Source organism: Opisthocomus hoazin, chromosome 11 (genome assembly GCF_030867145.1).
Source record: "Opisthocomus hoazin isolate bOpiHoa1 chromosome 11, bOpiHoa1.hap1, whole genome shotgun sequence".
NCBI classification, from domain to species: Eukaryota; Metazoa; Chordata; class Aves; order Opisthocomiformes; family Opisthocomidae; genus Opisthocomus; species Opisthocomus hoazin.
The window spans coordinates 17928690-17950896 of NC_134424.1; the positions used below are offsets into that span (position 1 = coordinate 17928690).

General features: G+C 44.5%; 1 protein-coding gene across 2 annotated transcripts; it reads right to left on the reverse strand.

The window, feature by feature from the left end:
- Window positions 1-2317: 2317 nt before the first annotated feature.
- ITIH4 (inter-alpha-trypsin inhibitor heavy chain 4) lies at window positions 2318-21930 on the reverse strand. Of its 2 annotated transcripts, XM_075432333.1 has the most exons (23): window positions 21829-21930; window positions 19309-19469; window positions 18760-18864; window positions 17919-18081; window positions 17704-17814; window positions 17491-17619; window positions 16509-16625; window positions 15759-15927; window positions 14684-14800; window positions 12948-13129; window positions 11883-12065; window positions 11172-11311; window positions 10402-10556; window positions 9858-9890; window positions 9489-9545; window positions 8320-8352; window positions 7643-7696; window positions 7277-7315; window positions 6679-6792; window positions 5844-6018; window positions 4192-4346; window positions 3237-3339; window positions 2318-2660 (listed from the first exon to the last, which is right to left on the reverse strand). In XM_075432333.1, exons 1-23 carry the CDS (start codon window positions 21901-21903, stop codon window positions 2585-2587), a joined length of 2646 nt encoding a protein of 881 aa, XP_075288448.1. In that variant the 5' UTR covers window positions 21904-21930; the 3' UTR covers window positions 2318-2584. The 2 variants fall into 2 exon arrangements, with proteins under 2 accessions (XP_075288448.1, XP_075288449.1); XM_075432334.1 differs by lacking the exon at window positions 9489-9545.
- Window positions 21931-22207: the final 277 nt, after the last annotated feature.

Below are 22207 nucleotides of genomic sequence, written 5' to 3' on the forward strand. Positions count from 1 at the left end.
TGCTGCATCTTGGATCTGAGGTGGGAGCTGCGGGCCTGCCCATCAGGGCTGGTCCTGTGCTGGCTTCCTCCATTCAAACAAAAAAGCGTAGCAGTGGGCAGCAGACCTTGACCCTCCGGGCTGGCACAGCTTAGGCACGAGGCAAGACTGGGCACAGCCCGAGCCAGAGGTTTCCCGGTTAGTTTGTGGGGGCGAGGCCGATCTCCGGAGGTGGCGGGAGTCTTGCCGGCTGTGGCTGAATGGTCAGCCAGCAGCCAGCCCCGGGGGGCTCTCATCTGCGGCTTCTGTGGCAGCCTGAGAAACTCCCCCTTACACTGGTGGAGATAGGAAAATCCCCTTTTTAACATGTCATTCTTCCAAGATTCCTGCAACGCGGGAGATAACTGCGGGGTAGCTGAAGCTGACACTCAGGGGAGAGAGAAGTAGCGAACAGATGCTTACAGGTAGATAAAAATTTTACTCCTACCACCAACTGGTACAATGCCGGTTAAAAGAGAAGAGCGTGAGATACACTGTGTATTCTGCAGTGGAATTGGAAATTATAGAATGCAAAAATATTCATTACTGTGTCTGCCTTTCACTTCCTGCCCAAGGGAAGGGAGCGCAGAGAATCAGAAGCCCGTCAGAACTGACTTTGGGGCTTGGAGAGGAGGAGAGTGACTCAACAACAAATTAAGACAGAACTGAAGTGAAGAAGAGTGAAATGGCAGGGACTTACGGACTGGAGAGCACATGTGCAGGGGGAAAGAGCGCTGCGGGAAGGATCTGGGAGCAGCAGTAGCCAGGCGCAGCAGCGAGGGTGCAGCCGGTGAGAGGCTCCGTTGGCTGCCCCAGTGCAGCACATGCAAGCAGCGCGGAGTCCAGAGGGCAGGAACAGCTTTGCCGAGGAGCTGTAGGAAGAGGGGAAACCCCCCCAGCAGTGTGAAAAGCTGCTGTGAGGAAGGCTGGCACCTGCTTTTCTTCCCATCTCCCAAGGCCAGCAGGACTCGCTGCTCTGCGGCAAGAGAGGGTTGCATGAACAGGGCAGGAGCGGGAGGGTTGGCAGAGCTCTCCAGAATGGTCTGCGCACGGCTGAGCCCCGCGTGGAGCAAAGGGGACAAGGGAAGGATGCCCTCCAGCCACGCCTCGCTGCTCCCCACATCAGCGCCCCTTGCCAGCCCTGTGGCGAGCAGGCGGGTGGAGGAGGCAATGCACCCTGTAACTGGAAGCAGGGAATTGTTAATTTGCACTAAATCCACTGATAACACCCAGCACCAACAGCACGTGATTCAAATACCAAGTTCATTTATAATGGAAATAATCTGCTTTTCAAACTGGGCGTGGGGAAGCAAGCAATCTGGTGTTGCCAGTTTCCAAATTCTGCATTGTCTGCTGTGTAATTTGTCCAGGCAGATCCGCATCTTCAAAGTACAAGCAATTCAAGCAAACACGTCTTGGCATCATGTCTACACAGCTCTTTTAAAAAAGCAGGCTTCTAATTACATGGTTTGCTTATCTTACTGACTTTGGCAAGAAATTGCTTCTCTTTTAGTATATTGCTTTGAAATAAGTTTTTTCTAGTTACACATTATTGGCAGGATAGGAAGCAACTTTTATTAAACATTCTGCAGTGCTGGCGTAGTTGTGCGTTCAAGGATACACAGGAACTGAAATTCTAAACCAAAATAATTTTGGAATTAAAATTTATGAAAAAATCTGAAGGCTAAAACTACAACCTGCATTCCATGGGCAGAGGCTTCTGTGTGTGCAGTTCCTCAGAAACGCTACCTCCATGCACCACGTGTTGTTCCAAGTTCTTCGTTATTTGTAAAACTTTTTCCAATGTTTGCAAAACCTTGTCTGAAGCAGTGCCCAAAAAGGCTGCTACATTGCAGGGTTGAACCGCTGTCTTTTGCAACAAGTCAGAGGTCTGTTGCGCAACCAGTCGGAGCCTGTTTTGCAGCTGCTGTTAAAGCAGAGCTTCAGAAGCTCTGGGACGAGGAGCGGGATGGCAGCCAGCATGCGCTGCCGCCCTCGCGCATGGTCCTGCTGCTGGTTTCTCCAGCTTTCAATGTGCTCACAGAACGATCTCCAAAGAACCCTAATACAGACAGGCTGCTTTTTTCCCCATAAAATAAAAAAATCAGAGAATAGTAAACTAATACTGCTTTAGACTTCAAACTCTTTTTACAAAACACATGGTTCCAGACCACTGTCCTTTGTGCCTGGGTAGAGAGTGCAGATTTTAGAAGCCTGTTACTGTTTGCATGATGCGTTTGTTGGATTGAGCAATGCCACTATTTATTTTTATTTGGAAACCGAAGTCTGTGTGTCCATATCAAACTGTGAGCTGATAATGTCTATTTTATTAAATTCATTCACATAAATCTTCAACGACATAACCAGATTATTAGAAACCATTTTAAAATAACAAACAACAAGTACGTTGTCATCTTGAAAATATAATTATTTCAAGGTAAAATATTTGTCACATTTGTCTCTAGTAACAGGTAAGGCTTTGTGTGGTTTTTTTTGATGAGAGGAAGTACCAAAAGTATTTGGCAGAGCGTCATTTGGGTAGTTTTCTTCCCCAGAACACTCTTAGCTAGGGAGTTACATCTATTGACCAGCAGGAAACAGGATCGCTGGCTGACTCCAGCCTGTAATCTTTCTTGTATTGCCTGAAACAAAATCCAAACAACAAAAACAAGTGATCAAATAAGGACAGGGCAGGCCCCGACTCGAGCTGGTGTGTGCGGGAGGTGCCAGGGGTCCGCAGGACTGTGCGTGGGCAGAGTGGGCCCCTGCCCGCCCCCAGCGCTGGGGCAGCGGGGATGGGGACACGTGGGGACAGCGAGCAGAGGCTGCGCGCTCGCCGCATTGCTTCCACACCATGCACACTGACCAAAAGCAAATGAAGTGTAAAAACATTTTCTTGTGGTAAGTGCAACTGAGCAAAACCTCTCCCGTATCCGTGTAAACCAGGCAGCAGCACCTTGCTGTAACTGGCATTGTGTACGCAGACCACGTGATCTCCCCCCCATGAAATAGGAGCCTTGACCCCTGTAATGTCACTTAACAAGCAACAAATTCAGGCTGTTAGGGAAAAATTCAAGCACAAGTTCCTGTTACTCACACCAAAGAGGTGTATTCTTACAAACACCCCCTTTGTTTAAGTTCTTTGGATCTCCAATATTAGGTGATAAACTACGTCTCAAAGCATGTACATCACCCACCCGCGGTCCCGTATCTGTTACCTGGTAACTTTGTGCTCGGACCCAGACACACTCAGGAGTCTTTCGTCAGCTCTCTGATTGATGCTGGGATTGTTCTTAAGTTGTGCTTTTGAGTAGAACTGACCTAAGCAACAGACACACAAATTATTTAAAAATACAACATATTTGAGTGTTGTTGATTTAACCCACACAGCAGCTGTAACAGTAGCAAAGCAGCCATCTGCCTCGGAAAGCAAACCAGCAAACAAACAGGACCACGTTTGGAAGCTCCCTTCAGACGTTGAGAAAATCCCCGTGTTTCAGCTGCGACCTCCTGTTATCCCCAATGCTCCTCCCCAGGGAGCTTCAGCCTTGCCCTGACAGGTTTTCACACTTATTGGTGGTTTTACAATCTGCGGCCTCTCCGTTTGCAAAGCATGTGCTCCAGCTTCAGTTCCATCAGGATTTTTGGAGTTGAGATGTTCAGGACCAGCTGGCTTTCATTTCTAACCCTGATTGTTTACAATTTTATGTCCATTATTTATAGTCCGTTATCTGACATGAAATGAACTTGCTGCATAAATGATGTCATTCCACAGCACTGTTGAGGTTAAGCCCAGCTATTATTTTAGTCTTATTTTAACATTTTCTAAACCCGTACCAGTCCATTTAGGCTTGCACCACCCGTGAGTGCAAAAGCGTTACGTTACGTTTCCAGGGTAAGACCTCCCCTCTTCTCAGAGTAGGGTCTGCACTGCTGTGCAGTAAAAGGTGAAATAATAAATGAAGTATAAAGTTACTCTAGGAGCCCCTGAATTACAGCATTCCTGCTGCCTTGCCTGCCCACTGCTTTTCATGGGAGCGTGTCAGGGCCCAGGGAAGTGAAATCTGAGTACGGGCTTATGATGTGGCTCAAATAAAAGCACCATGTTCTCACAGCAGGAGCTTAGTTACAAGTTCATCCTTCTTTGCTGTATACGTCCGCAATGATACATACCCAGAACTCCAGTGACTTTGTCAGAAAAACGGTCGGTGTTCAAGAAATAAAGCCCAAGGAAATCCTCTGTAAACTTCACGAAGGAAACTTTTACTGTGACTGTGTCAGACAATGACGCGGTAACGCCCCTTTCCTTTTCAACTGAGACTCTCAGCCTAGGAAGTAACCGATGACATTATTTCCAAGGGGAATACAAAGACAGAATATGTATTTAACTAGCCGACATTAATTAATTAAAATAATTTGATTTTTGCCTTTTGACTCTTTGCAAATGCATTTTTCATGATCTGTTGGTGGTGATTTTTAAGCTAGAAAATATCAAGTAGCATATCTTTTCTCTCTACACTACATAACAGATCTTTCCCATATCAGGTTATATACAAAAACACCAACAGAGAGGAACTTTTTGCTGATGAAAGCCCCTTATTATCCATAATGATAAGAAATGCTTGGATGGGGCAAAAAATATTTTCTCATCATTTTAGTAAGAAAAAGGATAGAGTAGATAAAATAATTCAACCTATTTTGACAACACGTCACACACTTTTTTCCTGGATATTTAACAAGTTCTTTCAAACCAGCCTTCCTTCTCAGACACTAATTTTGTTTTGGGCCCAGGTGGCCTTGCAGAACGCAACCGTCCACTGTCCTTTTCCTCCCCTGCAGCTCAGGTTAGACAAAATGTACCCACACGCACTCGTGTACGAAGCACTGCAGTTGCAAGGGCTCGGGTGCCGGCTTGAAGCAGGAGGATCATTCTGCTCAGCAGACGACAAATTACAGAGGGGCATAAATCCAGCATGTTCTTGGCTCCGTTTGATTACAAAAATAATTGAAAGCAGTTGCTTTAGGACTTCTGTTATTGTCTAGAACTGCCTATAAAGGAGGGAGTGCTGTGTGTCCTGGCTGCCCTGGACCAACAACAGATCCTCCCTGAGGCTTGTTCCGGCAATGCAAAAAAGCTGGTGAAACTAGCTACATTCAGCTCTTTCTTGTGGTGGGGAAGGATCCAGCTCTAATTAGTCTGACAAACGAAGTCTACATTTAAAGTACCCCTTCTCTGACCGCAGTTATTTAGTTACAGACAGCTAGTCAAACATTTTATACCTTCCCATAAAAAATGTCAGCTGCCCAGATGTGAGTTGTTGCTAAAATTGAGGAGAAAGAAAGCAGAACACAGCCTGTGTGGAGCCAGCAGAACACAGCCTGTGTGGAGCCAACTGGTGTGTAAAAGAGACAGTAAACGTCAAAGCCATCACCTCGCAGTACTCGCTCTGCGGCTGGAGGAACACAAAGTGCCTGCTGGCAGCCAGCGCGGCGGTGGCACAGGGACTGCTAAGCGCCGCAGCGGGTCCTTTTCTTTGGAAGATAAATGTTCTGCCTCTGATGTCAAAGCAGAAAGGCAGACTGGTGATGCAGTTCTTTTGATTCTCTTATACAGGCATGAAGAATTAAAATCAAACCTTTGGTGTTCCCCATATTTGAAATGGGGGATTGTGAAGGTATCCTGCTTCCGCTCACATTGAGTTACTCACCAGACATTTCGAAGCATGCACTTGAAGAAAATGGCATGTGTGAAAGTGGAGGCCCGGGTGAAGAAAGATCTGACTCCCATTTTCAAGTCTGGGAAAGGATGGGGTGATGTTTCTTACCCCTGGACGGTGGAGGTGGCTGACTCTGTCCATGGCAGCTGAGTGCTCTGGTTATTGTGGCTTAGGACGGTCTCATGCGTGGAGATGCGGATTCGTGCAGGGGGATTCACATAGGTGATGTCAAACTGCACAAAGTGATTTATTCTGTCGCCAAGTTTCCCTGTCACAGCGAGTCCTTTAATAGCATTGACACAGATTTGTCAGGTGACTGTGTTTATAAGGTACGAGTGATCTTAATAAAACTGCTTCAGCTTTGTTGCTAAAGCAACTTAAGGGTCTCAGATCTGGTTTTGGGAGGCACAGCACCCCGGATTTCAGCTCCATGTGCCCCAAGGCTATGGTGGGGTCACCAGGGTCTATTTACGTTGCCACCTCCTCTCACAGGGGTGGCTTTGCTCCATGATCAGAGCAGCTGACAACTGGTGCTTGGGGTCACAACTCCTCCGAGTACAGGACCACAGAAAAAATGCAGCGATTTAAAAGCGTGCATCTTTCTCTTAGCATGTAGGGGCTGTGGGGTTTATGGTCTCTGCATCCTCAGCAGCCCCTGATGGCTGGGCAGGGGAAAAGCCTCAAGGCCGTGCGTGTGACACTTGGAGGAGAGGCATCTGACTCACAACCAGTCCTGTGAGAAGTGCCCTCAGCTGCTGCACAGTGAAAGTTAATATTGCCTAATAGAAAGGAAAAATTAACCGAAGCATCTCTGGTCACTGCAAGGCAGCAGGTGTGATACAGCCCTTCACGAAAGGGGGTTATCCCCAAAGACACCAGCTGCTCTCAAAGACCAAAGTGACTCTCCTTGTCCTTGCTATCAGGGGTAATCTGGCTCACTCACCTTGCTCCGGATCTGACAGCAGGTGGACAGAGGACTGTGCTTGTCCGTCAGCATTTAAACAGATCATTTCGTTCTGCTTGGGTAATTGCAAGAGCAGCTGTGGATATTCATTCACTGAAAAGCCAGAAGAACAATGTTAGCATGCAAAGTCAAGTCTGTGCGCTTTGGATGGGCACAGCAAAATTACTTAATTTATGCCTAAAATACTGTTATATCTTCTATAGAATAGAATGCCAAAATCAACACAGTAATAATTATTGAAAAAACACACCCAGACACAGCACCTTCATACGGATGAAAACAACAGATTTTTAAACTTAGAGTCTATTAAGGACAATGAGCCCTTGAAAAAGCTGAAGCTGAAGATCTGTTGCACTACTTTTCTGTTGGTGGCTCTATGCATGAGCCAGAGAGGCTTTCCTCGTGGGATATGGGAATATTTCTAACTTATGTGGAAAGAACCAGCCAAGGTTTGCAAAAAGAGGTAGAGGGTTTTCCTAGAGCAATTCATGCCATCAGAAAAATCATTATGGTATTAAAACCTGTACATTACAGTTATATTAACAGTTACAATGAGACTAGTATATGCATTACTTACCAAGAGGCTGCGCTTTCGTTTTGTCTCTTCTCCTGACAACTGAAATACTTAAAATTAGTAAGAAGAGTTTAATGAAACATTTTTCTCTAAGTCAGCTAATTAACCAGGAAGAATACTGTGACAGAAGCCTTTTTAGCAGAGCTCTTCACTGACTTCTATGGAGAGCTTTACTTAAAACAAGATGTCCCAATGGGGAAAAAAAGCACAATGTCCAGTGCCTCTTTGCCTTAGCATTGCCCATGCCACTGGGGCATGCTCAGCCTGCGCTGTGGCAGGCTTTAGAGCTGCGTTTTCAACGGCCACTACGCAGCATTGAACCCAGCACACCCACGCCAGCTCCTCTCGCACACGAGTGTGAATGACAACCTGCTGACAACAGCTTCTTCTTGCTGCCAGATTGGGGCTCAGAGCGCCATCGACCTGAAAGAAAAGGTTTTTCAAATGTTTCATTGCTTTGGGTTGTGCCTTGCGTCTCTCTCCCCACTCTTGAAAACAGGGAATTCCTCCTGCTTGCTGCCTGCTGACTTTTTTGAGTACAGCCACAAGTGGCATGTGTGCAGATCCCATGCAGGCGGCAGCCAGCGCCTGCTCTGCTCTGCGCTACGGCAGCTCGTGGCGATGCCGAGCTCTGTCTCTGCCATGCTCTCGGATTTACTCCTTGCTGGACAGGCATTGCTGTCATGCAGATGGCTGTGCCCCACATTGGCTTCACATAGCAAACCCCAGGACTGCTAAATTTTTTTTTTTTTTCAAGCGGGCTACATTTCCTACAGGTTGTTAATATATCCTTTTTCCAGATCTTTCACATTTATTTTCAGGAGGTTTAATATTTTTTTATTTCTGGAAAGACATCAAGATTATTTTCTAGAGTTTATAGTTCATTATAAAGTATTTGTGGACTGAAATAAATATAATAAAAAAACTTAAGTGTATATCAAGTGGGCATCCACAATTAAAGTTTATTTATTAATGTTGCTATGAACCTACATATGAAATGAACTTCATAAAATTATTCTTAATAAAAACAAAGGAGGAGCACTTACCGGAAGGTGATCCACTCCTCATTCTGTAACCATCTGGAGAAAGAAAAGAGAGTGTCTGTATTTTATCCATGATTGTACGACATACTTTCCTGGTGTGTTTCAAACATCAAACAAGTAATTCTCCATCTGCATCTGTCTTCCTTTCCCAAAGTAAATTGTCTGCACTGATGCAGTCCACAGAACATGAGCATTGATCCCTGGAAGACATTTCCAGCCAAGGGACGGAAATGGCCAACAGCTACTAAGAACTTTGTGAGGAAGGGATTTGTGAGAAGGGATTTCATTGTTTGCTAGACACCTGGGGCCTCGTCCGCCTTGTGTGTGGGGCGAGGCAGGGAGTGGTGGTGCCGGTGCAGCCAGGTTGCCCGTCCCGGTGCGAGGGTGGGTGCTTCTGGTAGAAGGGGGCACCTGTCACAGGAGGCTCTCCAAAGGGACCAGCTCCTTGCGGAGCTACAGCACCAGCACGGGCTCACAGTGTGGTCCCTCCGGAGTGCTGCAGCCCCAGACAAGAGCTGTTACTGGAAATTAAAAACCAGATGAGCTCAGCATGAGAAATTGAAACAACACCCAAAAGAGCACAGGCAAAGACTCCCTTGGTTCCAGTAGCCAAGCACGCTGCTTGTCCCTTTCTCTTCCCCAGCCGCTCCAGCCACGCTGGTCTGTCACGAGACCAACGGTGCTCAGCGATGCTCCAGCAGGCACAGCCCCAGATCCTGTGAGGACATCCCTGTGCCCTTGACCTGCCCGACCATCACACCGATGCAGGATTTGGCACCTGCTACAGAACCAGGTCATGCTGCAGAGGTGGCCCCAAACTCTGCTCCTCTTGCAGGCAAAGGGAGCTTCGAGGGAAGGGCCGTGCCAAGCCCTGTGTGCCCCCCGGACCAGGGCAGGACGGTCACCAGGCTGTGCTTCTGGTCAGAGAGCTTTCCGCTATGAAACTCCCCAGCTGTACTTTGAGACAGGTAACCTTCAGAGAATGGGGCAGCATTATATCCTTCAATACATTTCTGTGAAAGGACTAGAGCAAACCCAGGGCTCTTCACCTATAAAAGCATTGCTGTTATGATGTATTATCGTAGCTGAGATTATGAGATTAATAATGCTGGAAGTTTCAAATTAATATTCAAACAGATCTATTATTTCCAGAGAGACAGGAAAAAAAATACCTAAATCATCCTCAGAAGTCATTCCAAAATATCTTGAGCTTAATTTTTTGACAGATGCTTCGCACGTGGTGGGAAGAAGCAGAAAACATCATTAGCACTGTTCACTTGAAGAACTACTTTTCCTCATGACTAAAGACAATTTTTGCCTTTAAGACTTTCTGAATGGAAGTTTTTCACCGTTTGACCATGTTATCCACCCAAACCCTGCACAGACGTTGACAGTCATTGCTTACGTTTTGCTTCACATATTTTTCCAAATCTCAGCCACTTCCCTCTATCGAACAACCACTACAAGCCCTCCTCTCCCCACCCCCCCAGCATTAGAGACTATTATGGAGATATGCTACTGGAAAAGAAGAAAACATTTACCTCCTCCTGGAAGGCTGCTGGGCTTCTCATTATCTAACACAAGGAAGAGGGACAGGTTAGTGTCATACAGTCAATACTAAATGACTTTATCCATGTGCAAACCAGAAAACTGGGACCAGTGGGTGTTGGACTTCAGGTGATGAGGTTGTTTTGTGTTAAAGGACAGGTGGGTAGAGCACACACAAGACTCCCAGCAACGGCATGCTTTCCTCCCCTGCATTCGTTTTTCCACTTTAATGCTACAGAGAAAGGTGCAGAGTCCCTTTGCAATTGCAGGAATGCTGAGTAACAACTGTTAAATTACTTTTAGTTAATATTTAAACAAATTATTTTCTATTTCAATAGTAGTGCCCATTTCACTGCTTCACCTTTTAAAAAAATCCTGTATGTTTTATTTTGAAAGGAAGCTAATTCCTGAACTCCTGCCTCTGATGTGGCTTATTGCCATGTCACATCACTATAAAACGAACCTATACTTGAGATCAACAACAAATCTTCAAGAACAGCAGCGTATTTTGGGGGGGTTGTTCAGTGCCCCATTTACCAGCTTCGGTGGGTTTGTTTGCCAGCTCCGTCTGCTGCTGGCCAGCGGGTTTGGTGACCACCATGGAAGTGAGGGGCGTCACGAAGCTGTACTGCAGAGACAGCTCTAGAGCTTGTGCCTCCAGGGTTTTCTGGTCCTCTTCATGTGCTGAAATACTAAAGTCTGTGTTAATGGTGAAGAAATAACATATAGAGACTATAAGCAGGTCACTTTCAGATTCTTTTTCTTATTAGCTGTGTCTCAACAGGTATTCTTTATAATTGAAGGGTGAGTAGCCTTATTAGGATAACTCAGCTGTTCAAGTGCTTGTAATTATGGAGATGCTTAATTGTTCGCAACACTGGAGCCTATGTATGGTTCAAATACAGAAAAATAATAGAGAAAAGATCTGTGAAATGTCTTATGGACGTATTGTTCTCTTTACTCTATTGCCAGTCACTTATTTACAGACAATATTTCTGGATGTGTAATAACAGCTCAACACAATCCATGCAATTAAAATCTATTTCATAGTAATGTCATTAAGAAAATTTTCTATTGTGCTTTCATATGTGGATATATTTATTAAGTGATACAGCGCTATCATAAAGGGAAAGGTATCTCATGCTCCTCATACAGTAATGCAGTATTCTTCCATTACACTATATTCTTAATACTATCTGCAAAAATATTTCTGTTATTTTGTGTTTTCCTACCATATAATTTGTGAATAAGGAATCTGTGTTTTAAGGAGTTAGAAATTTGCAATATGAAATGTTAAAATAGCTTACGATTTCTCCAGAAGCTGTTGAATGGTTAAGTAAGCCCAAAGTCTCTCTATGAAATTTCCAAAGATGTAACTTTGATTTTGAAATACTTGCTCCTTCTCTTTGACATTTGCTTCTTCTTTAAGAGTCAAGTCACTAGCATGCTGAAGTGAGTGGGAGAAAACTGACCATCACAAGAACAGTTCCAGACTTCATTTATAGTCACATTATTAGACTTAAAAGCACATTTTTCAGTACCAAAGTGCCCTTTTTATCCTTCATTTTTGTCCTTTCCCATTGGAAAATACAACTCCAAACTACCAGATAAGCATGTATTTTGGATATATATTTCTGGACTCAAAACAGTGTTGAAAAAAAGGAGACAATGAAGCTGTTCTACTTCAATATTTTTGAGATTAATTATTCAGATTCCCTTCTTCATTCTAAAAATACAAACCAGTTTTCTACAAATGCCTGAAAGCCCAAAATATTATGGTTTTGAAAGGATTATAGTCATTGGTTGCTTATTTGGGGTATACTTCAAGGTTTTTCTTTTGCAGCAAATTCAGGAGGGGAAAATAGTTTGAATTCTCAAATATTTTCCCAAAATAGGAAAGCAGCTGAATGCCCAAATGTGGAGAACATATACTGCACACAAAAGACTTCTTCAAGTCTCCTACTGCACAGTAAAAGACAAAAGGGAGATTTGTTTTTCACAGTATACTAAACACTTACAGACTGAGCTTTGATTTCTACTGGCAAAAGATCAAGCTCATTGCTAAGTTTTCCAGATATTATAATTTCAGATCCTTCAAAAAACAGCTTGAAATTGTTCTTGGTTAATCCCTCAACGGCATTTTCCGGATACTGCATTTCAATTTTCATTAATATTGGGGTAGCCACCTCTTGATAAAAGCCCTAAAGAGAAGCAGAGAGAGAGAGAGCGTGCACAAAAGTGACTGCAAAATTATGCACAACAATATGTTGAATGTCTTAAACCCCCTTAAAAAGAAGGGAGCAAATCTTTTTCTTCAGCAGTGTAAGACTGCTGCAAAGCTAGCAAAAAAAAAAAAAAAAAAAGTTTCTTCCCAAGGTTCAGTACACCTTCTCCAGCCAGGCTGGCGATACCATATAAACTGTGTTTTCTATAGTAATTCAAGTACCCAAGCAGCATTCCCATTATCACCATCTCACACACTTAGGTGTTTTGCTTTAGCTACTTTTCATATCTGATTTTTTTTTTAAAGTTGACCAATCCTGAGGATTAATCTTTTTTTTTCTGGACTGGGGCTGGCATTAAGCAAATCTCTGCACATCCAGCCAAAACAGGCAGAAGTGCCTTCCCCAAAAAAGAGAATGTCCCCAAAGTTATAACCCCTCTCCAGATGGACAGACCAAGGCTGGTGATACTGCAGAGCCAGTTTGCCTGTAGGTGCCTCAAACTACCCACTGATTTTTAGGGAAACTGTGACAAACAGCTTTCAGTGGTGCTACTTCGAGCGGTTTGAAATCAGACTCAAGAACAGGAGTTTTCCCACCATCACCTCCCCTGGACAGTTTGTCTTTTTGCAGAATGTATGATTTTCTAGGTTTGTCCAAATGCAGCTGATTTGAGGAGGACTTCAACTTTGAGTCATGGTTAGGGTACAAACCATCAGATACTCCAAAATTGCCTGCCTTCCTCCCTCCCCAGAATGAACAAATAAACTCAAAACCAACTCTTCATCTCAGAAAATCTGTGGTGTTACTGCTAAGACTAGACATAAGCTGTAGCTCATAGATGGCGCGTTTAGTCCTGACCTGGAGCTGCAAGGCTGCATCAGCGTTTTCATATATACGACGTGCTATTCCTCCATTGCTTAGGGCCATTTTCTCCAGGAACTTATAACTGACATCAAACCCGAAGCCAAGGCAGAAAAGAGCGTATTTCCCATTGACTGCTTTCTGAATGTTTCCTTGAATTGTTTCCACATTAATCTCACCTGTAATTGAAACAAAAACATAGCCTTGCTTGCATTTTTAAAGTACAAAAAGACTGCAGTGGGTTTGGAAAATTCTGTATTAAAATATTAATATATTAATAAAAATATTAAAGTATTTTAAAAATAATTCAGAATAAAATGTTAAAAATATATGGGACATAATTCTGTTAATTGAATCACAGATGAAAGCACTGCTCTGTATTTGGAGTGCCAGAACCCGATTCTCCCCCTTAATGACTTTTACTAACTTCTACTCATGTCGTCATGGTTAAGTGCCAAACATTTTACAAGATTATGATGGTCAGAGGAGGTTTTTAGGACAAAAGGGACACACACTATGAGTTAACAGCACAAGGGATGGAAACGCTTCATCAAGAGTTGGGAAGACAAGTACCATCCATAAAAATTATATGCGTGAATTCACAGAAGAATGGATTTGTTAATGGTGTAATTCAGAGAAACTGCAAATTAACTCAGCCGTGCTTCTCTCCCAGCCCCTTTGTGTGACAAAGGGAAAAGATTTTCACACCATGATCTCCTCCCATTGGAAGGACCACTGATGGCCCTGTACGGAGAGCTTCTCTGTCAGCATTTCCAGGCAGGAACTGTCACTACCTGCAGCAGTAACATGGAAATGGCTCAGATTTTCCCCATTCAGCCTGCTTTGCCAAGGAAGGCAGGGTATGCAGTAATGTTGTGTATATTCACCTGGCATTCCACCCTGATCTGAATTCTAGTCAGCTTGTGTATGTGCAACATGTTCAGGGATATTCAAGACTCGCTGTGCTGAGCAGGCAGCATCCGGAGCTGAATTTTATCAGAAAAACCCAGACAAACAAATCAACCAAGCCGACTGCAGTTCGGATCACACGATCTGAAAGGCAGACCAATCTTCTTAGAGAGCTTACAGCTCAGTTAATATTGCTGGCTTCAGGGAGATGCTGATGCCACACAAAACTCAGACAAACTCCTGTTCAGAACAAGTGATGTTTGTGCCATTACATCAGGAGTTATTATTTATTTAACCCAGTATTTCTAGCTCAGCCATCTGGTTTGTCCTGTCATAGCTCATCACTAGTTAAGAGCTAGACATGGAAAAGAACACAAAACAAGAGGCACCTTGGAAATATCTCAAGTTTGAGGCAAGAAGGGTGAGGCAATATAAGCAATACCTCTCAAAGGGGATCATACATAATATATGCAAAATGTCCACGTTTCGGCTCTAAGTATTTTGCTTTCACGTTTCAGCTGTGCCTGGAGTATCTCCAGCTATTCCCTAGAGCTTATAAACTGGGAAGGCAAGGGTATTCAGCAAAATAGTTCCCAGCTAAAGGACATGTAGTCATGGGCAGGCAGGCTCTGCCATCACTTCTTACAGCCCTTGCCAGAGCCATAATCTTCCTCTCTCTGACACAGATCCAGCGACAGTACAGCCTGCTTACACCAAAGCCCTGCTGAAACATACGCTATGTCTCTCAACACCTGGGAAGCAAGTGTAAAAGATAAAAAAAAAAAAATCTAGGAGAGAGAGGACTGAGGTTAGGATTTACTCACCAGAAGTGGGCTGACCGTCTGTCAGCAAAATAATCATGGAGACGCTCCGTTCTGGCAGCCTCTCGGCTTTATCCAGCACGCTCATGGCAGTCAGCAGCGCGCGATTGATATCTGTGCCTACAATGAGAAAGCAGGCGTCGCTCACCTTAAAAGGATAATCATCTGAAGAAATAGTGCACTTCATCTGCAGAGGCCCTGCACAGTTGTTTAAAGTTTTCTGCAGGAAGTAATCCCTCAGAGACATGAGGATTTAGGGGTTTAGCCTACTGCGCTTAATTATGGTGTGCTATATTGCAATGGCAATGCTGGAGTATTCTTTTGGGAGCATTTTCCACACATATGTCATGGGAAATACAAACATATCTAGAGCTATTAACAAGTGCTTAAACAAACACCCTGTCATCTGTTAGCCTACATTTAAGAAATGTTTCCTCGCCTTATATGAGAAGTCAAAGAAAAGAGCTGGGCACAGGTGGGCTTTACTGGTATCAGCGCCTGTGATGAGAAAACCTACGTTAATACCAACAGCATAATATTAACGGGAGATATAGCCTTTTAGATGTGTTTAAAACTAAACAATGAAACAAAGCACGCTGAGTGTTGCAGCAATTGAAATGCTTCATGACTATTTTGTTTCCACAGCGTGGCTAACATGGGAGTACAACTTTGGATACACTTTATTTTACAAGGGGATGCTTGATATCAAAAAAATGAGCAAATTGCTGTCAAATGTTGAGTGAATTGCCATTTTTCTGTAGGAAAAAAAAAAAAGTACTATCAGGAAATCTTCCAGCCATCTCTGCTATAAAAATCTGAAACAAAACTTTGTGGGTTGTATGGTTCATACATCTCTCTCCGTATTCATATTGTAATGTAGTCATTAATATGTCCACTCCCACAACCAGCCTTTCTATCCCACTCATCATTCGTAAGTATTAAAAACTTACTTGCTTTATAAGCACTGACGGTAATTCCTTGATAGTATATGACTAATAAAAACAGTATTTTTTTTCTAAGCGATATATTATATTGGGTGTATGTTTGTGGTTACAAGCATCTGGGTGGTGCATGGTACCTCCACTAGCAGCAAGAGTTTGCACGAATCCTGCAGCACTTGCCACATTCTCTGCAGTGGCTTGCAGCAAAGACCCCTTCCACTCCACCACTTTGCTGTTAAAGGTGATAAAGCTGAAATGATCTTCTGGGCGGAGGTCTTGCAATATCTTCAACAGGGCATCCCTTGTCTGTTCCAAGGAGAAAACAATCACCGAATACTCCTACTTCTTTGCCAGAACTGGGGTTAGAATTGCAGTGCAATAAGGGGGTTTCTCTACAACACTATTCAAGATGCAGCCCAATGCCCTTATTTAGTCCTAATGGTATTTTTCAGGTTGAGACCATCAGAAGTGGCCAATTCACCTAACTTACAGACACAAAAACACACCTACGAGGGCTGTAGTGGCCCTGTTTGCTCTCTAGCAAAGCTACATACACAGTCATCAATAAAGGTAAAACAGACAAATTAATTCTTTAAACTTCCTCAAAGGAAAAAGCTAGAAGCAAAATATTCTGCAAAGATAGAGACAGAAAAAGTGGTCTCTGCCTTAATGTTTGATATCTGTGAGAACAGCCATACCAGAAAAGTGTTGCTCTTTAATAGCTTAAATCTGTGCACATGCATTTTCAAGCATTTCTATGTGTGTGAAAATTTCGCTGTGTACAAAACCACCACGTGTTTCAAAAGTGAAATTCACAGTCACTGCCTCGAAAGGCTGGTGCGTCTGTGGCCGATGCAAGCAGAGGTCAGTACTTTCAGCTAAGTTACCTGTTCAATTTTTCTGCCTGCCATGGAGCCACTTCGATCTATAACGAAGATGACATTTTTGGGAAACACTGGCATTTCGTGGGGTGCAAAGTAATGCACAAAATATCCATTGACAATCTGAAACACAGAATGCAAAATCATGTATAAAATTACATCTAAGAAAATAAATATTGCATCTTAACATTCTGGCATAGCAAGAAGAGGGGGTGGGGTGCATGGTCAGCATTCTGTTCTTCTAGATAAGCCCGAACCTAAGAACTATTAAAATGTATTTCCTAGCTAGAAGTGAGACTATCTGTAGAGAGCAAATTACAAAAGAACAGCATATAGGTATATATAAAATATATATATTACACACCTCAGTGCCATATGATATAGCTGTATTATCACTGTATATTACGTTACCTCTTTATTATCACCTATGAGCACATCTCTGCTCATTGACTGTGACTGCCATCTTTTAGTACATCCATGCATACTTCAGGAGTGAAATGGTATGGAAAGTAATGTATTTTATTCCCTAGGATATGCATTGATCCATAAATATTTTTAAGTTCCTGCTCTCTTTAGTTATTCCTCAGTTGTCACAAAAAAAAAAGAAAACCAAACAGTTATTTTAATAGTTATATAAATCACATTCCTCTGAACTTAATTTACAAGAAGCCACAAATACACCTTAGATTAGCCAAAATAATAATAAAGAATATAAAGAGACATCTATAAATTGGCAATGTAGATTTGGTATTGAAACAAAATTTGAAAGATTGATTTTTCACATGGATGATCCGTTCTTGCAATGTGCCTGGTGTCTCTAGGGATTTAGTGAGTATCACCATCAGTTCCTGCTGACTCTGGATTAATGGAAATAGCTTTTCCTGTCACTCTTGCTGTTTCAAAGCAAATGTTGCGGTTTGGCTGATTGCACTTCACATTCAGACATATCTATGATCTGAAAATATTTTTATTTCTATTTCTTTCTTACCTGTATATCACCTGCCGTGGCATCTCTCTTAACATCATAGCGCACAACAAAATCACCATTGAGAAGGGTTTCATCAAGTTCAGGATTTATTTTCTGTTGATCTACCGTTGGCTTAAATAAAATATGAGCCTGCAAAGCAATCAGAAGAAAAGATTTAAGGCAACATAACTTAAGGCTGCCACTGGCAGTAACATCTGGCAGCTGCTGCTTTACCTTGGTTTCGTTCTGCACTTTTGTGAGCGCCTCTGCTAACTCATTTGTCATGAACGTGCTGTCTGTCTCCAAGAAGCGTATGCCTTGGGGCTCGAAGATGTGCACATCAATCTGACAGTGGAGAAGCAGCTGGCATCAGCATCTCAGAGGGAACACAGCCATGCCCAAAAAACACCACGCTGCTCCCCAACCCAGCCCTCACCAGGGCAGCTCACCTGAAAGTGCTTAACAATCTGCTTCGGCCGGACCTTGATCAGCAGCTCGTACTTCCCCAGCTGCCGCTTCAACAGCTCCTCGTAGGCCAGCTCAAAAGTGACTTTGCTGGTGGCTGCAATGCTGACGGACACGTGAAACTGCTCCAGCTTTCTGCCTGTGATTCTGGCGGGGGAGAACAGAGACTTACCTCCCGTGGGGAAGGTTTGGTTGTGGTGCCCAAAATTTGTGAATTGTGCTAAATAATGGCCAAATGGCCACATGGAATAAACAGAGTAGCAGTAAACCTTGTTCATGATAGAGAAGATTTTTCACATTGCAGGCTGTAGTATACACATCACACATATTACATTAGTGTTCCATGGGTGCTGCATGTGCAAGCTGAGAAATGGAGCAGAAACCTCTGCATGCCTCAGACTAGGGTCAAGGAGAAGTGGGACTCAATACATAGGAAGCACAGATTAAATATACCCCGAAAGCGTGATGTCTGCTCAAGTGCCATGGTCCTCTGTGCTTGCAGGCAAGCAGACTCAGCGACTGAGCATCATCCCAGCCCAGCAAGGTGCTACTGCGTGACAAGTCCCACTTGTTGTCCCCAAGGAACACTAAACAGTGACACCTCCCGCTGAAGCCCACTGCATCACCAGATATAAATCATATATATATATGTGTGTGAAAATACACACACACACACACACATCGTCCCTCTCAACAAGAACCCAAGGGTGCTTTTCACATTTATTGCTGCTGAGAGGTGGCTGGCTCCAGGGCTTAACCTGCCCCCATCCAAACGAGAAGCTGAGGAAGAGGGTGGGAGCAGCCTTACTCAGGACGACAACGTACTTGACGAGGCCGGCGCTCTGCCCGTGTGCGACCGCAGTGTCATATTCCTTTTGAGCAGAAGCTTTCTCCTTTATTATTCCCAAGTATACTTTACCGTCAATGGACCTGTTTGGTTTCCACAAAAATTAATTAATACTAGAAGGAAAGCACTGGGGAAAGAAATGAGAAGAATGCTGCACTTTGTGGCTCTCGGGGCATGAGCAGGGGACACCGTTTGGCTCCCGCATCCCTCCCCACCCAGGGGAATGCCAGAAGCCACCACCACAACACAACCTTTCTTCTTGCAGGGTCTCAGGGGGGCTGGAGCAGCAGAAACACCACCACCGAGTGCATTTGTCACCCACCCCGTGCAGCAGGCAGCCTTGCCCTGTCCCTGGGCATCTTCTTTCTATTTGGCTGCCTACTATTTTGCCCCACAAAGCATTTTGTGCAGGACCCTCTAGAGCTCAACTCTTTGTACTTTTTGCTCAGCATCTCTTGAGAAGAAAGATGAACCCCCCTGGCCCCCAGAGCTGCCTCCTTCACACCGCAGGTAAGGACTGGTCCTACATGGAGAAGTTGGTGATGAAGGCTGTCTTGGGTAGCTCCACTTCAAAGGTCGCCTCTCTGGACTCATTAGCTCGGTTGACAATTTTGCTGGTGATGATGGTGTGAGCAAATCGCGATGTGACCTTGCAGTCCACGTGGACGCTGTAGATTTCAATAGCATGCTGGAAAAAAAATACAGGCTGAAACAGAAACACTCAGCTTTTGCTCCTGAGCAGTTCTGACCTGAGTGATGTTATTGGAAAAGTTCGATGAACAATGAACCATTAGAGGGTCTAGCCGGGATCAGGGAGGGGTTTGTGACCAGGCGCTCTGTATAGACCGACCGCCTGCATGTGCCTTATTCACGTCTCTGCAGCTGCGACCACAGCCCTGCACAAAATTTGCGTGTTGTCATTCCACAGAAGGCTTCTGTCAAGCCTTTTTTCTGTGGTCTTCTCTCCTTGGGTTATTCTGAAGCAGCTGCTGTGTCACCCCAGCACATCGCCTGACATTAACTTGGGAAAACCAGATGCCTCTAACCCCTCAAGCCGTGGAGAGAGACCTGCTAGCTTTTTGCGCGACTATTTATTTGCTTTCCCAGCTGTTGACTTTGCTGCATGTTTTTCGGCTTGTGTCACATAGGATGTTTAGCAGGTTTGAAACCCCACATGGGCCTCCAACCCCTCGCTGGTTGCACAAGCAGGGATGCCCTTTGAGCACTCATGTTTCTCCTGGTCTGGTGCCTCCAGGGCCCCCAGCGCTCAAGGGAGGAGGGCACTGTCACAGAGCTGCCCGGGAACTCTGTGAACACCCTCCTTTTGCATTTGGGATGTCTCTTTGGAAGGCCCTGCCTGTGTTTCAGCAGTGAGACTAAGAAGTGTTGATCTGGACATTAGCAACCTCACAAGTGTCCAATAGTTTATTAAAACAAAAAAGATCAGCATCAAAGCAGTTCATCGCACTTCTATTTTTACTTTCCCAGCCTCACAACCCTTTTGAATGGCTAATTGATCTTTGATTATTTTGATAATTAATCTCCTGTGCTCACCAATTAATAGCATCCACTGACCTCTTCTTAGTTAGGGCACTGGCCAAAATTCAAAAGTTTAATAAAGCTAAACGTGGCAATTGAATACAAAGCTGTGACTGCAGCCTTGTGCTTGGGCATCGGGGCAGGAGGTGCCACAGTCAACACCATGTGAGCAACGGATGGCTGTTTCTTTTTTCATTATACGTTGCCAGAGCACACTCCATCTCCTGACACCTACTGACAATCCAGGACAATGGAATAAACCCCAAAAATATTCACCGAGAGAACAATTTCCTGACCCGGGCAGTCTGGGTGCCTCTCCCTGTCCGTGCCCCCCTGCTGCCCACCCCCAGCTGGAGCCCTCCCTGCCCAGGCTGGGGCTGTCTCTTCCCAAAGGCTTTCTGCGCATCCCCAAGCCCCTCTGCTCACGCCTGCTGCCCTGCCATGCTCAAACCTGGCCGTGGCGGGCTTGGAGGGGAGGTTTTGCTGTGACTGAGGAGCCCCGAGTCGTGGCTTACTGGGCACGTGGTGGCCATTGCTGCCCAAGGAGCATTTTTCTGGCACAGGAGGATCTTTGCTCTGTGCAAAACTTACCCTGTGCAAAATCCACCCCGCCGCCCCATGCCGAAGGGATGCTGCGGGGATGAGGGATCGGGGACCTGCATCCCCTGTGCTTGCCCAGCCCCAGCAGCCATGTGGGCTGTGACCAACACAAACAAGCACGGTGCAGCATGGTGCCTTGATCAAAGGAGGCAGGAGAGGACCAGCCCCTGGTGTGTACCGGGAAGCAGTGGGGAGCTGCTTGTGGCTGCTCCCCAAAGCACCACAGGCCCAGACACCACATCCGTGGCTTCCCGCAGAGCCCTCGGCCGCCCCTGCAGCAGCCACAAGACCTGTCCCTGCCCCGCAGAAACCTGCCTGCATTTCAGTTGCATTTCAGTTGCGTTTCACAATTACCTGAATAGGCACGATGGAAATAAAAACCTTCCAACACAAGGCTTCCTCCGTTTCTCTAATACTGATGTTTTTAAAATAAGACCTATCTTATGCACTCTGAGATGATACAAAACAGAGTTTGCTCCTCCAGATGGTACAAAGTAATTGTCTGCTCTCCTCTTTTCCATTCCATATAAATTATTAAATGCCTGTCAGAAACCTCCTGGCACTGCAACAGTCCTTGTTCAGTCCTGCTGTATCAAGATGCAAACCTCATCCGATGGCTGAGGGAGACCCATTGATCCCTCAAATTTGATATTTTAAGTCCCTGGGGAAGAACATAATCAGACACATCTGCAAATGCTCTCCCGCCGCATTTACACTATAACAGCCCAACAACCAACCAAAAAGGCCTTAAAATGACCTAAAGCTCTGAAATCACGACACAATACACCCGAGGCTCCACAGGTGGTGGTTACCAGAGGAGTTACCTGCGTTAGCTGGCCGGCTACCCCGATACCACCGATCACCTGACGAGCAAACAAGATATTGGTAAAAAAATATAGAGCAAATACCTTTTGAGCAATAGTTTCTGCTAACACTATGACTGAGGAAAAGACCATCAATGCAAGCAACGTTCTCTCCTCCATTTTGGAAAGACCAGATTTTGAAATGAAAACTTGGTTTGTCTTAATCAGTTAATGAGTAACTTGCACTTGGGTATATTACGTAGACTTTGAAGAGACCCAGAGACTTAATATTTACATGTTAAACATAGGTAAAACTTGGACTTGGTTAACGTTTATTTTTCCAACAGATCTTTGCTGTTAAGCGCTAGAATTTTAATATTTCATGGAAGATACAGAGCGGCCCTCTTCAAACATCCCTTTTTGCTTCCTCTGATAAACCATAATCCTTGTTTGTCAAATAGCAAAGTCAGTTGTGGCTTATCTT

Excerpts from the sequence above, each read along its gene's own strand:
- ITIH4 (XM_075432333.1), bottom strand. The coding sequence starts at position 21,903 with ATGGAGGAGAGAACGTTGCTTGCATTGATGGTCTTTTCCTCAGTCATA. Across the intron at positions 11,312-11,882 it reads TAGAAATCAAAGCTCAGTCT|CATGCTAGTGACTTGACTCT; the intron begins GTAAGTGTTTAG and ends CACTCACTTCAG. Across the intron at positions 9,546-9,857 it reads CAGCAGCCTTCCAGGAGGAG|CATCTGTCAAAAAATTAAGC; the intron begins GTAAATGTTTTC and ends CCACGTGCGAAG.